The sequence below is a fragment of the Pholcus phalangioides genome, unplaced genomic scaffold (assembly GCF_987345545.1).
Source record: "Pholcus phalangioides strain wild (caught in Gottingen) unplaced genomic scaffold, Ppha-v1.0 ptg000008l_1, whole genome shotgun sequence".
Taxonomy (NCBI): domain Eukaryota; kingdom Metazoa; phylum Arthropoda; class Arachnida; order Araneae; family Pholcidae; genus Pholcus; species Pholcus phalangioides.
This window is the reverse complement of record NW_028301601.1, coordinates 36,017,975-36,033,639: the sequence shown is the minus strand read 5'-3', so window position 1 is coordinate 36,033,639 and position 15,665 is coordinate 36,017,975. Positions and strand designations below refer to the sequence as shown.

Below are 15,665 nucleotides of genomic sequence, written 5' to 3'. Positions count from 1 at the left end.
AATTATTTCCCCCTAAAATCATAGTTTCCCAAACTTTTTGTCCTATAGCCCCTTCTTCGATCTTTTTTTCTTATCGCCCAGCAACTCAATCGAACCTATAGGATTCCACACTAAACCCATGACTCCCGCATCCTGTAGCAGGGCCCTTACACTGAGATCTTCGGCGGGAAACCAAAACCGTGCCCTTTTATAGTGAATTTATGGCATGAAGAAATAAAAAGGGATGGTAGTTGTCCCGGGCATCACCCTTGTGGGAGTCACCCATACTTTTTACCGGGCCCCCTGGACTATTCCATCGCCCCCACAGAGAGATATTTACGCACTTTGCCCACTACTGCTCTAAATGGTAAGTATCGACGCTCAAAATTCTACGTTTTGAAATTCTGCATTTTGAAGATTCACTTTAAATGGAACTGAATGGGAATCAACTCAGATTTAATTACAAAAGGGAGCGTATAATCAGAGTTGGAGTTGGAGTTGGTGTTGTTTCGCCTTTACGACACGCAGGGCCGTCTTAACCGTTCCCCCCCCCCCCCCGGGGCAGAGATTTTTCTAAGGCCCTTAAATTTTCTGCGTACCAATTTACTCTCGGAAATTTTATTACCAGATTTCATTTTCATAAGCACCCCCCGTCGTCACTTGAGGTACCGTGGCTGTGCCAGGATGCCAGGATGGGTCCATGAGTTAAGGCGGCACTAAGGACGCGCATTTTTCACTGTTCTTATGGTGTGCATAACTCAAAAATGCAATTTTTTGAGTTGTTGCCTTTTTGAACGGGGCTGTCGACATGTGTTTCCCAAAAAATGATTTTTTTCTCGATGTGAAACGAATATAGTTGATTTGATTGAAGGGGGGTTACACATTTATTCATTAAGACGTTCATAAAGTTTCGTAGCTTTATGTTGAATAGTTACGACAAGATAGCTCAGAACAAGGCAATTTTGACTATTCCCTGTGGCTGAAGATTCACCCATAAAAATTTCGAAAATTTTTCCACCTATATATTTCTTTAATGAAACCACGACACAATCTAATACAGAACCAGAGAATCTAATACTCTCAATCAGAGTATCCGCGGACCGGTGATGGTCCGTGACGATGGCATCTGTGGTCCATAGACAGACTTCATAATTCGATTCTAACTTAATGAAGAATTATTCACTTGTTGTAGCTAATATTAGTATTACCCATGTATGTTCAAATAAGAAATTGTACATTCATACTTCGGTTCACCATACCTCACCGAGGAAAGTGCGATCCCAAGAACGGTATACCACTAATTGTAACCAAAAAAAGCAATTTGTGAAGAATTTGATAATTGCTTCTAAAATAGGGAATGGTGAGAAAATAAAGGGTTGCTAAAAGTTGCGGTTAACAAACATGTATTTGACAAAAAAAAATTCAAAGGACTAAATCATCGTGACAAAGATAAGAGGAACTGGGACCTTAATTATGGTAAGATGCGGAACGTCACTAATTGCCATCAAAAACGTTGCTATAAGTCGGTAAAATCACCCAATTGTGGTATGATTCGCTGAAAAATTGGGGAAAGCACTTGAAACCCGACACATATCTGAGTTGAAAATCATTTATAGAAATAAATTATGACCCATAATTATTATGATGAAAAACGTCATGATGATTACATCATGAAGAAACTGTTTATTCATGATCGTTGTGAACATTGCAACTTCAAATAAGCATCGTTGAAAAAACGGGACAGATGTATAAAATGATCCTGAACAATTATACAGGAATGCCCCTTAATACGGGACACAAATGGCTCATCGAACTGTTTCGGACATTTTACTGGTCCTTGGATTCAGAAAAGTTGAGAAACGTTGATCCAATATGTTCTTTGATTTTATGTGTATAACATACGTTAGTTTTTTGGGAGAAATATCTGGAAAAAGTTCAGTTCAACGCCTGTTGAATAAATTTTCACTTTTCTCCGTAAGATTGGAATCGGGGTAATTACACTTAGGTGTCACTGATAATCCGAGGTAGTAGAGACCATATTTTTCCAGTAAATCATTTTGCCGAGGTACTTGTTGGCTGTTTTATTTCAGCGCCTGAACGGCGAAATGGCCCATGTTATCTCCTGGTAACACTTTGTCGGGGGGTTTAAGGGGAGAAGAAAAATAGAATAATCTATATATAAGGCCGTAACGTGCGAAGCCGTTCCTCATAATCACTCGAAACCTTCCGGATCGGTTCTCTTCCTATTTTCTGGCATCACACGGACGACTAACTCATAAGATATGACGAATCGCTGCAATTTCTCTCTCCCAAGTTATATTACATATCACCTCGCCTCGCTATACAAACACTCGTAAGCAAGTGAAAGATGAAGATACTGTGTAGCCCTTGCGACCGTGAGGAGCTTTTATGACCCTGGCTTGCATCATCGTTATTAAAGAGAGCAATAGCCGATCAGAAAATTTCTTCGGTGACGTTACCGAACGAATAGGGATGGAGCGATTCTAGATATGATAGAACAGAAAAAGTGGAGCACATAATAACCGCTTATTATGCATACTTACCAATTGTCTTGGTAGGTTTGATAAATTTATCACGTTTACTGGAGATTATGCATAATACCCAAGCGTCGTTGGTAAATTTGATAAGTACTGAAAACAATATCACTTTTATTTGCGATTACGCACAATAACCAAATGTCGTTGGTTGACTTGATAAACATTTGAAATTTATCACCTTTATCTGTGATTATGCATAATCCCCTAGTGTAATTGGATTATTACATAAAAAATTCCAAGTGAGTCTAGTATGTGTGATGAATGTAGTAGGGCCCCGATATAATGATAACAAATTTCACTATTGTACCCCGATATAATGATACAATACATGTATGTGTTATCATGTGTAGGATATTATATAGTACGATTTATCATACCATGTTTATCAAAAACGCGACCCTTGGGTATTACGCATTATCACCGGTAAAAGTGATATTCGTAGATTTCTAGTTACGGCTGTAAACAGCTCAGAAAAAGGGAATTTATAATACGTACACGTTCAAAGAGCTATTGCGATCGGAATTCATGAGTAACGTCGTATAGACATGTAAGAGTTTAGTATCATAATTAACCTTCGATATAATCAGTATTAGTATATAATTAGCTCCATATTTAGAATAATTGGTGCCATAAATCGTCGGCCCGCTCAAATTGATATCAGTGGTTACAGACATAATAACCGATTAAGATGGGTATTGGTTTGTGCGGAGAACGATTCACAATACTAACGTTTCACACCGTTAGTATAGTTTGTAAAATGTCGGAACATGTGTATAAGAGTACAGTATTGAGATGTATTTTTCAGACATTGCGCCGGTTTCTTAGTCTACTTCCAGTGTGAAACCGGATTCAATTCATAGTATTATTTTTATCAATATAATGTGAAACCTAAAAACCATAATTGGTGATACCGGGGTTCCAATGGGTAACTATAACTCAATATAAACTCCCTTCATTATTACCCTGTCGATTCAGTAACAGTAGTGAGCTTTGCCATATCAGTTTGTAAGCATTAAGTGGGTGAATCCATGAGTACACTGTGATATGAGTCAATAATTTCTTTATTTCAAAATGCAACACTAGGTGACGCTAAAACAATGTGGACATGTTGACCCCTGCGAAGGCGCCGACATGAAGGAAACATTGGGGGGCGGAAAGTTGTCGATCGTCCCATATGTAGGAGGGGGAGTGGTGCATTGCATTGTATATTCTCTCACAAAACTTATTAGAGGTTGGCGACTGAAATAGCCCCAGCACCCAGGTTCCGACACCTATGGACCACTGCTCTCTCTCATAATATTTGCGAAATATAATATTTTAAATCATATTTAAAATCATAATATTTGTATGAAATATTGTATGAGAAATGTATGAAATATTGTATGAGAAATGTATGAAATATTGTATGAGAAATGTATGAAATATTGTATGAGAAATGTATGAAATATTGTATGAGAAATGTATGAAATATTGTATGAGAAATGTATGAAATATTGTATGAGAAATGTATGAAATATTGTATGAGAAATGTATGAAATATTGTATGAGAAATGTATGAAATATTGTATGAGAAATGTATGAAATATTGTATGAGAAATGTATGAAATATTTCTCTGAGTGTTGTAATGCATATTTCATATTTTGAGATGTTTCGGCTACACGTGAAATGAAACATGCTCAAATGACTGCTTTTTTGGTCGTTTTTGAAACCAAAAAAAAAAAAAAAAATTGTTGAAAACTTAGAGATATATCTCCCCTATGTCCGTTAATGGTATGGCAATGGTAGAAATATAGGAAAACGTTCATGAATATATATTCGCAGGCCCGACATTGCTAATGTTTCTTTCACATTCCAGAATTATTCTGAAATGTCTGATGAAAGTGAACGCGAATTGCTTTGCTTGAGCAGAGAGAGAAAAAAAATTTTCTCGGGTGGAAGGAACAAGTGCAATGATATCTGCCATTTCAACTGCACCATTAGATGAGTTTCGGAGCTGATTTAATTCGCTTGCGAGACCGTAATAACGGGAAGTTATTCGTCCACAGGATGGTTCATCTAATCAATTTTTATGTCAGAAATTCTCGCTTCTGTCGCAAATAAAATATACAGTCGCGTATTATTTTGTTTGGAAAAGATTTTGATCCAATGCTTGTAGTGACGACATAAAACGTAATGAAAACTTAACGATTTAATATACGAAAGAAACATAACGAGGAGGATGACACGTGTATACAAATCGGTGGTATAATTCCAACTGGCATTTTTTCTTTTTTTTACAATCACCAGGAGCGTGAGGAGGGCACGCCATCTATACAGATAAGAACGCACTACAGCACTCCCCCTCCAGTCGAAGACGAAACATTTAAGAGAAGACAATTTGAATAATAATCATACAAATAATAAAAAAATTGCAATATATATATATATACCATACATAATTACGAATCATATAGCTAATTTCGAAGGGTCAATACGAAATCGCACTCTTCGGCCAGACCTGGAAATATACTGATTTTTGAACGTGTCACATAAATTATTATTTAACATAAAACATGGCTTAAGGCGATCTATGGATACATTTTTATGATTGCCATTAATGTTCAACATAAAATACTTATCAGTTCTTGAAATAACTTCAAATGGTCCGGTGTATGGTTGCTGTAGAGGTTTGCGTACACAGTCTTGTCGGACGAATACTGATGGAGAAGTTAGCAAGTCTGTCGAGACGAAGGGCTTAGGCGAATTGTGATGAGAGGTTGGTACTGGTCTCACACGGGAGAAATGGTCTCTCAGTCTCTGCAAGAAGTCATATCGAGGTAGGACGTCTCGCTCATCCGAGTGCCGGAAGAGTTCACCAGGAAGGCGTAGGGCTGTGCCGTATACCAACTCAGCGGTTGATACTTGGAGGTCTTCTTTGATGCTGGAACGTAACCCCAACAGGACTGTAGGTAGAACCTCTGTCCAGTGCTCGTTACCTTTGAGGACACACATCAGAGAGGCTTTGAGATCGCGGTGGAATCTCTCAACCTGGCCGTTACACTTTGGATTGTAGGCAGTGGTGCGGGATTTTTCGATGCCGCACAGCCGTGCAAGAGAGCGAAATAGATCACTCTCAAACTGACGACCTTGATCTGTGGTCAACTTTTCAGGAACGCCAAACCGACACACCCAGGTAGAAAAGAATGTCTCAGCTGTAGTTTCAGCGGTTTGGTTAGACATTGGTACCGCTTTTTTGTCATGCAAGCAATCAATTGCCAACGCTGCACTTCTCGCCCATCCTGTTCCGAATGCAAAATTGTTTTTGACTGCCGATGCTTCCGACACTTCATTGGGTGCAGTCCTTCAACAGCAAATAGGAAACAAAACCCAACCATTGTCATTTTTTTCACGCAAGCTCAGTTCGACTGAAAAAAAGTACAGTACATATGACAGAGAGCTCTTAGCAATATATTCGGCTGTTAAGCATTTCAAGCACATTTTGGAGGGACGCAACTTCATAATTTTCAGTGATCATCGTCCTCTCACGTATGCCTTCAAACAACGTAACGATAAATGTAGTGATCCAATGCTTGTAGTGACGACATAAAACGTAATGAAAACTTAACGATTTAATATACGAAAGAAACATAACGAGGAGGATGACACGTGTATACAAATCGGTGGTATAATTCCAACTGGCATTTTTTCTTTTTTTTACAATCACCAGGAGCGTGAGGAGGGCACGCCATCTATACAGATAAGAACGTACTACAATTTATTTCGTTGTTTATTTTTGGCGTTGAAACGCGAGAAATCTTCGAGTGGCGAAATATGACGAACGATTGGATTGTGCATAAAATTCACGATAATAAAAAACACGTGAAATTTTTCATTAATGCAAACTAGAAAGAAGAATTCTTCAAAAAAAGTTCAGGCTTAGCACAGAAAAAATTCGAGTCGTGGCGGTTCGTCACAAAAAAATTCTTGGGGAAGGGGAGGGGGTGGCACCAAAATCTTTTTACATTGTATTATGATACGAGCAGGACCCGATTTCTACATTTGCAGTAGAAATCCTAATTTTGGAGGCGGGGGCAAAAGTTGAACATATATTTAAACATTAATTAACCATATATATTTTACCCCCAATTGCCGAAGGGGGGGGGGGCCTCGAATTTCTGCTTTGCCCAGGTCCCACTGAAGTCAAAATCGGGATAGTACTATAATCTACATTATTATTCATCGAATTTATTTTCCCAATTATCTGCAAATACATGCAGTTCGAAAATAATAATTCTCTATTAACGCTACAATAACGTAAATAATTTGTGCTGTGAATCTAACCGATATCTTAACGACGTTGAAAGCAATCATTTGGATTCAGCAGCTGCTATCGGCAATTGATTTTCTGCAAATCGGAAAATTCATTTTCTTCTTTCAGTATTTTCTAATTCCCCTCTTCAAGGCGCGAATGCGAGCTGATATCCCCTTTCAAAGGTTTCGCCACAGAGAGCAATAGGCCAACAACGGTACAATTATTAAATCATTGCACTTCACTCGTAGTTTGAAAAATTGATGGCAGATGGCAGCACCACACGTAACAAGCATTACACAGTAACAAACTTCACATTAGGTTCACAACACGTACACGCACATTCGAACATGTGCCATTTCGTTAGAAGTTCCGCACAGGAATATGGACGAGGAGCATGTGTGGTTTAGTAGTAGTATTTTCTAATTTAAAGGATTCATAATACATATAAATATATAATATGTACAACGATGTACAATATCTAAATATGTATCGTATTTTTATATTCAATTAGATTGTGATTTGAAATATAAAATATATTTATGAAAGGTAGAAAGTAGATGTCAGCAACAGTGACCGTGGGCGTTTTATTTCCGCCCGGCTAGAAGCACAATAACCTCTTTTTTTTTTTTTTTTTTTTTTTTTTTTTGAACTTTGAACTTTATTTAACACGATGAAATAGCACAAAATAATAAAACAAATTCACCAAGAGATCCCGTGGATCTGTACTGATGAACACGAAGTATCGATGAGTAATTACAATACAATTTCAAGGACAGAACGAACATAAAAAAAAAAAAAAAAAGAGGGGGAGGGAAAAATGTTGATAATTATATCGAAGTAATTCTGCATCTGTGAGCAATTATACAATTAGAATACAATACAACATTTCAGATATACAGTATGTTTTCATATACATTATAAATGAAGATTATGGAATGCTAGATTGATGCGAGAATTGTTTTGCGACTTCGACATGTGGAGGCAAACAGCAGGAAGTGTACTTAGACATTTAGAAAATTCGATTTAGCACTGATCGATAGAGCTCTGTTTTTGTTGTTTTTTAAAAATGATCCTTGATGTTAGCTATTGAAAAAAGGTAATTTTTTAAACGTTTTTTCAGTAACGGTATTGAAGGGGGAAAAAGAATATCATGCGGCAGTTTGTTATAAAATTTCGGAATAAGATATGTAAAATGGTTTTTCTTCACTGTTTTATGTATCAAGGGAATATTAAGAATGTTATTGTATCTATTTGATGTCCTTGATAAATTAAGAGGGAGACAAAGTTGTTTTTTATTAAGTAGGAGAATCGATTTATAAAAATATAAATACCGCAAAGGGAGTATGTTAAGTTGCCGGTAGAGATCAAATGACGGAGTTGAGTAATTTCCAGTTAGTGATCGGATTATTTTCTTTTGGGTCTGGATGATGGGTCGCAACGTATTGATGTAGTCACTGCCCCAAACAGATAGTCCATATAATAGATGAGAATGAAAAAGGGAATAATAATATGACATCAAAAAATGAGTATTTAGATAATGTTTTAGATAATAAAATTTATAAACTATAAAACAAAGTTTTGATTGGATATGTTTTACATGGGACGAAATCCATTTAAAATTTCGATCTATAACAATACCTAGGTATTTAATGGAGCTTACTTGTTCTAATGGAGTACAGGTACATAAAAGATCAGTAGGGCAGTTTTTATTATGAAAAATGAGGTTACAGTTATCGAAATTAGTGAGGTTTGAGAAACTAATGTATTTTGTTTTTAGAATGTTTATTTCGAGATCATTTGATCGAAACCAATTTCGGACTTTGATTAAATCGTTGTTAATAATATGATCCAATGATTGATGATCATTCTCAGAATAAAGAAGTACAGTGTCATCCGCAAATGTGATTATTTTGGCATTTAGTTCAAGGTTACAGAAATCATTAATATAGATAGTAAAAAGCAACGGTCCCAAAGTAGTTCCTTGTGGAATTCCTCTGTGCATGTTCACTGGACTACTAATATGCTTACCACACTTAACAGATTGAGATCTATTATTAAGATAGGATTCAAATAATTTATAAGCAGTACCTCTAATACCATATGTGTGCAATTTAGCAAGCAATATATTGTGATTGATGCTGTCAAAACATTTTCGTATATCAAGAAAAATTGCTATTGTTTGTTTTGAGTTATCTAAGCTATCAACCACAAATTTGCTAAATTCAATTAGTGCAGTTTCAGTGCTTTTGTTTGGCAGGAAACCATGTTGATTTTCTGAGAAAAAATTATTAGCATTTAAAAACGAGTATAATCTACATTTTAAGATAGATTCCAATATTTTGGTTGTCGTACTGAGAACTGAGACTGGTCTATAATTGCTGAGGTCATTCTTGTCACCGGTTTTATAGATAGGGGTAATGATTGCTTTTTTGAGTGATTCTGGGAAAACACCACTTTGAAAACAATTATTAACTAGATCAGAGAATACCTGAATGACGCTGTCAGGAAATCGCCTCCAAACATTTGAGTTCATTGCATCGATGGAAGATACAGAGTTTTTTAGTTTGTTAATAATTTTCTTTATTTCAAAAATATTAGTTGAAGAAAGAAAAATTGAATTTTGAAAACCACGTACGTAGTTTTTATAGTCATCCATGGAAACTACAGTATTTCTTCCAATACTATTGAAATACAAGTTAAATTGATTGGCAAGAATCAGAGGTTCAACATTTTCTGGAAGTACATTCTCTTTATTCTCAGTGCCTAATATTCTGTTAACAAACTTCCAACGCTCAGTATTGTTACGACATTCCGAGAACTTGAAAGAGTAGTACTGTTTTTTAGATTGCTTTATTTTAGATTTGATTCTTGATTTTATATTTCTATATGCAGTTTCCATAGAGAGGTCATACGGATATTTTCTTGTTTTTATGTAAAGTTGTTGTTTTGTCTTAATCAAATTGCAAATTTCGCCTGTAACCCATGGTTTACCGATCTTCTTCCTTGAAACAATTATTCGGTCACTGGAATGATTTTGGACAATGACATTCATGGTGGATAAAAAATTATCAAAATCTTTTTCGGGATGAGTGTGATCGAATCGAAATTCATAATTTTGGAGAAAATTTGACATATCAGCATACCGAATAATTTTCATTTTCCTATGTATAGTTTGACTTATTTTATCTAATATTGGGGTGGCAAAGTGAAGTTTACAAACGATCGGAAAATGGTCAGTTATGTCTGTGTCAACTATTGATGAATAGTATTTGGTAATATTAGTTGAGTGACGTAGATAAATATGATCAATACAACTATCAGAAAGAGGCCTAGTTTGATCAGTAATTAAGGGAAGGAAACCATGTCCTGACAACATATTCATGTAATCTAGATCGTCATTATTGGGTTTTAATATGTTAATATTGATGTCACCTACCAATAGGACATTTTTAGATTTTGTATTCATTAATATAGAGTCAAGTTCTTCAACAAATTCTAATTTTGAAAATGAGTGTGATCGATATAAACAAAGAATAGTTAATTTGAGTGATGGCTGGTTAATGCCAATCACCTCAGCTGTTTCCATTGCGATTGACGTAATGTTATTATAATTTAAAGATTTATTTGTGTACACAAATATGCCTCCTGAATTATTGTAATTTCTACAGCATGGGAATAAATCAAAACCTGATATTTTATAAAGGTCAGACTCTACATCAAAAATCCACACCTCCGAGAGAATTATAATATCTATATGATCAACACAACTACTTATAAATGACATAAAATGGTCAAAATTGGCCCTAACGCTTCTTATATTCAAGTGAAAAACCTTAAAATTTGATATATTACTAATATTGTTACGTTGAATATCGTGAATAACGGAAAGAAACCTTTCTAGATCCTCCAAGGTGCTCATTTTGAGATTTAAATTTTCGTTACTATTAATTGACATGAGATAAGTCATCTACATGACTGATTTTGAACACCCCGGAGTCATCTGTTTTACGCATAAAAACTTTACCGTCACGAATCCAACAATACGCGAAGTTGTGTTGTTGCTTATGTTGTTTAGAATGATAAAACACATTTTTCATGTATGGGCTCAAATGTTCATTAAAATAAACTGGTGTGGGTCGTAGTCTGCTGTCGATCGAAGACGCTTTCAGTTTCTTAGATTTTGCCAACTTGAGAAAATTGTCACGATTAGATTTTTTATCGAACTGAATTATGATCGGCTTTATTTTATCTTTCATCTTCGTAGGCACTCGATGTATAACTGTAATATTGCCCACCAGATCACTTTGCACCTGATCAGCTATTCTTGCCTTCAATTCAATCACATCCTCATTTTCAGTCTCTGGAAGGCCTTGGATCTCAATGTTACAGCGACGGGAATATTGTTGTAGTTCACCAATTTCAATCTGAAGTTTCTTGACTTCAGTTTTTAGCTCAGAATTTTCCGATGACAGTTCTTGTTGCTTTGTTTGTAGCTCAAGTAATTGGGATTGATAGTGCTTGTTTTGGTCACTCAGTTCTTTGAATTGGCAGCACATGTATGATTTCAGTGATTGTATGTTAGCATAGAATGCTTCACTTATTCCGTTCACGATCTCTCTTATATCACTCGGCATTTTTTCAGTATCAAGAGAGAGTAACTGCATATCCATTAATGGTTCGGGATCCGGATCCCTCGTAGAAGTATCCCCTGGATCATCTTGTCTACGTGGATCTTTCTTCGATGACTTGCTTGTTGTTTCTTTACATTTAAAGCATATCCAACTCAGAACCCGATCACGCCTCAGCCTGCGGAATACCAGTTCGCTGAAACCTCCACAACCATAATGGAAGATGTCTTTGCATTTAGTGCAACTAATTGAATCGTCTGGAGTTATGATTGTCTCCACACACCTGGAACACACTTTCTCTGCCATACCGAATAAGATCAGAGCTCTTATTATTTGTATTATATGAATAAAAAAATATTTAACATATAGTACACATCCGTAAAATTATGTGATTACGAAAAATTGTATATGTTATATTAAATTTGAAATGAGTTACGATGAGAAAAAAAAAAATTAGCAAGCAAACAATAATTTTCAGAGAGAGCCTCAACCGTACACACCCACTCGCCTAGCTGTTGCCAGATCAAATATATCAAATATATCAAACATATCAATCTCTGTAACAACCGTTCCAATTCCCATTTTTCTAACTACCAAAGACATCTCTTGAAAGAGCGGATGGAACGCACCACGGAACATCAGTATTTGGAGACATATAGGATGACAATACGACCCGTTTTTACGGGACAGTGATGTTTTAATCTCAGTCACTGCCGAAAATATTTCTTTTCGAATTCCATCAAATTCATTTGAATAAAAGTGATTCAACCAGTATCATCCAGTGATTAATTTCAATGGGTATTTTTTTTAAATGAGGGGAATTTTTTTGTTTTATCAGTGAGAATTAACGCTTATGCGTATTTTGTGGGAGAGGGGAATCCCCAAAAATGTACACACTATAATACAAAAGGAATGCTTAAAAATAAAAACATGCAGGTGAATTAACACAAAAAAATTAATGAAAGTTTCAAATTTATGAAAATTCAGAATCGAAAGAAAACATTGAATTAAAAAGAGAAATAATTCCAAAACTCATGAAAATCGAGACCTAATGAAAGAAACAAGATGAGAACCAATGGAAATTCAGAATTGATTGTATAAGAAAATAGAATTGTTGAATTGAAAATAAGAGAAGTTACTAGAAGAAATAATCGAAGAGAGCACCAATGAAAATTCAAGATTATTGAAAGAGCTATTTCGAAATTGGTAAAAGCCTTCGATAACTACCTCCAGGTTATTTCAGGGTTTTGAGTCCCTTTTACCCGAGACTAAAAAAAAATGTATTTAAGAACCCGGGGCATGTATCTATTTTTTGTGTTCTTCCGATTATGATGTTGCATGTACAAGCGGGTGAATTTGGTGGCTCCCTGGACATCAAACGCCTTTGCCTAAATACAGTGGCGTCGGAGCCGGGGGTGCTGTGGGTGCTCGAGCACCAACGGTAATTTGTGGCATGGGTCTGAGCACCTCCAGAATTGATTGAGAAATCGCAATTTCCAATATAAAGCTCAAGATGAGCACCCACAGGTTTGAAACATTTCCGAAGCCCCTGCCTAAATAGCTTCGGAGATGACCCCTGAGCGAGAACAAAAAGTTTAGCTATCGATGCTTTTTATATTTTCGTAGTTTATAAATAATTTACTAATATTTCTGCATTTCTATTACCTGAGTGCAAGGGCTTGTGCGGACGCGACAATGGGAAACCCCTCAGTGTGGCTCTGGTCTGAACCTATCAATATTTTGTAGCTTGAGTAATTGTGTATCATGTTAAACATCAGTGGCATTAAATATCATAAAATGACATCTAAATCTTCAAATATTTGCATTTAATTGCACAAGTAACCTCCCTTTTATATTTCTCTTCAGGGACATGTTTCCTAAGTGTATGTGTGACTTTATAACGTATTTATTACATCAGAGTTATGTACTTTTCGTGTTATAATGAGTCCGCCGTCTACACATTTGGCAGGCTTAGAAGTCATTTTGTAGTATCTAGTGTCACCGACGTTCTATAGATGGCGCAATAAACAATACAGAAAAAAAAATTGAGTCCAAGAACTTTTCCTACAGACAGTCGTAAGTTCGAAGAAAGAACGAAACAACGCATTTTTTCGCAAAAAATTAAATTCGAAAACCCCGACAAATATTTGACGCCCATGGGGGTGCCGTTTTCAAGGGGAGAAAAAAAAATCTTACGAATGAGCTCCATGAAAAACTTGTTCAGAATGAGTGAGCGTCTATCGCATATACGCTGCCCGCTGGTAAAATGTGGGCCTCGGAGTAATCTGATGTTGCCCGCGATCTCAAACGTAATTTCGTGAAAGTGAACTAAGCGCCACACATTTATAGATCTCCTAAATCACCTGCGGTGTAGTTCCACATCAGTCAATTGACCCACGACAAACACCTAGACCGCTTAAGTGACCTCGTAGTATATTTACCGATCGATTTAGTGACTTGCGGCACAATTCCTTCCACTTAAGTGACCCGCTGCACAGTTCCAGAGTGCTTAAGCCGCTTGTGAAACATTTCCAGACCACTTAATTGACGCACGGCACAGTTTCAGATCACTTGCGTAGTCTGCGGCTCACTTAAGTGACCTGCGACACATTTACACATCACTGAAGTGCCAGCGAAACGTTTTCAAACTTATGAAGTGGCCCGCACTCTTCCAAAGATTGAGCACTACTGTTCTCAGGGTAAGAGGGTTCAGTATTTAATTCTCATTTTTGACGCCAGAGTTGTTGCCATCTGCGTCATCAGTTACGGCACTCATTAGTGCCGAAACGTACGTCGGTTTTCTCAAATTTATTAATATATTTAAATACTCTATAATTTTCGTTCTTCCTTCGCTAGTGTCAGGCAAAGTTCCTGATTTTCAATGTAAGTTCGAATGATAAATGTATTCTTTGTCCTGTTTCCTTACACCGAAATCTATTGAATATCATTCTTTGAGACGTAGACATATATGACATATCCAATATATCTAAAATATCTTATCTTAGTGTAGGAAAAAAAAAAATTCTCACATTTCATATTTTTCTTCTTCTTTTCAGACGGACGGAAAGGGAAGAATGAACGAATCTACTATGCTGATCCCCGCGATATCATGGATGGTGGCTTCAAGATGGATCCATTTTGGCCAACTCCTTTCTGAAAAAAAAAAGAGGAAAAAAAAAACGACTATGAACGGAGAAAAGAAAAGGAAGGAATAATAATAATAAATAATAATCATAAACTTCTCACAGCACCTTCAGCTGAGCAGCTATTTCCAGAACTTTTTTTAAAACCTGAATTTAATCAGATATTTATTGTGTAAATGTCTTATAACTGTCTCTATTTATCCCGTTCTATTCAGAGCGAAAATAAACTCTAGGAAAACCATACGCATGATATATTACGCATAGTGTGTATAAGTGAGAGAGATATAATACCTGATTGGGCAATTGAAAGAGCATATGCATATATCATATCTATGTAATAGGACTCATTTCAAGCGAAAATGGAACTTTGGTGGGTCATATTTTTCTGATAAAGGAAACACGAAAGGCTCTACGTTTGTTACTCGGTATGGAAAAAAAAAAATGTTGCATGTGAAATGCTGGTTGTTATTTAATTTGTTATATGATAATTATGTTGATCAGTGATAATTTGTGTGCATATATTCATATTGCATATCAACTGCATGCCAAAAAGCATTCTTTTGTTCCCTCGTCGGTCCCCTTACTTATTACCAAGCTATGAATCTTTAACTAGTAATAAATAAACAACGTCCATCATCGAAAAAATTAGAAAACCAAATAAAGTTTTACATGTTTAGTATAATTAAATATTAAATAATTAAGTGTATTTTGAGATTTCAATATTAAGTGCTATGAAATATACGGACTTATGCTATCAAAATCGAATGAAATTATTTGATGAATAATTAAAATCATCCACTGAAATTTTTTTCTTAAATTATTCATGTTATTTTGTTATCAATATTCGTGTTTCTAGTTTTAGAATGCATGTTTGTATAATTATAGGAAGAACTGAAATTAAAAAAAAAGGAGTATAAAATTCATATGTATTGCAATGTTTAGTAAGTCAATAAAGCATCTCTTTGATTAATAATTTAAAGTAACATTCTTAAATTAATGACATCATTCCCCCCTCTAAAATTAATTTAGTAATTAAGAAGTTATCAGCAAAACACTTTATAATCC

General features: G+C 35.7%; 1 protein-coding gene across 1 annotated transcript in view; it reads left to right on the top strand.

Moving 5' to 3' along the window:
• Positions 1-14,723, top strand: part of LOC149084224 (uncharacterized) — a 120,145-nt gene extending 105,422 nt beyond the window's left edge. The window contains exon 4 of the mRNA XM_089235460.1: positions 14,514-14,723. Coding sequence (XP_089091586.1) covers positions 14,514-14,614 — 101 coding nt within the window. The 3' untranslated portion in view covers positions 14,615-14,723. The remainder of the gene's footprint in view (positions 1-14,513) is intronic.
• The last annotated feature ends 942 nt before the right edge of the window (positions 14,724-15,665 follow it).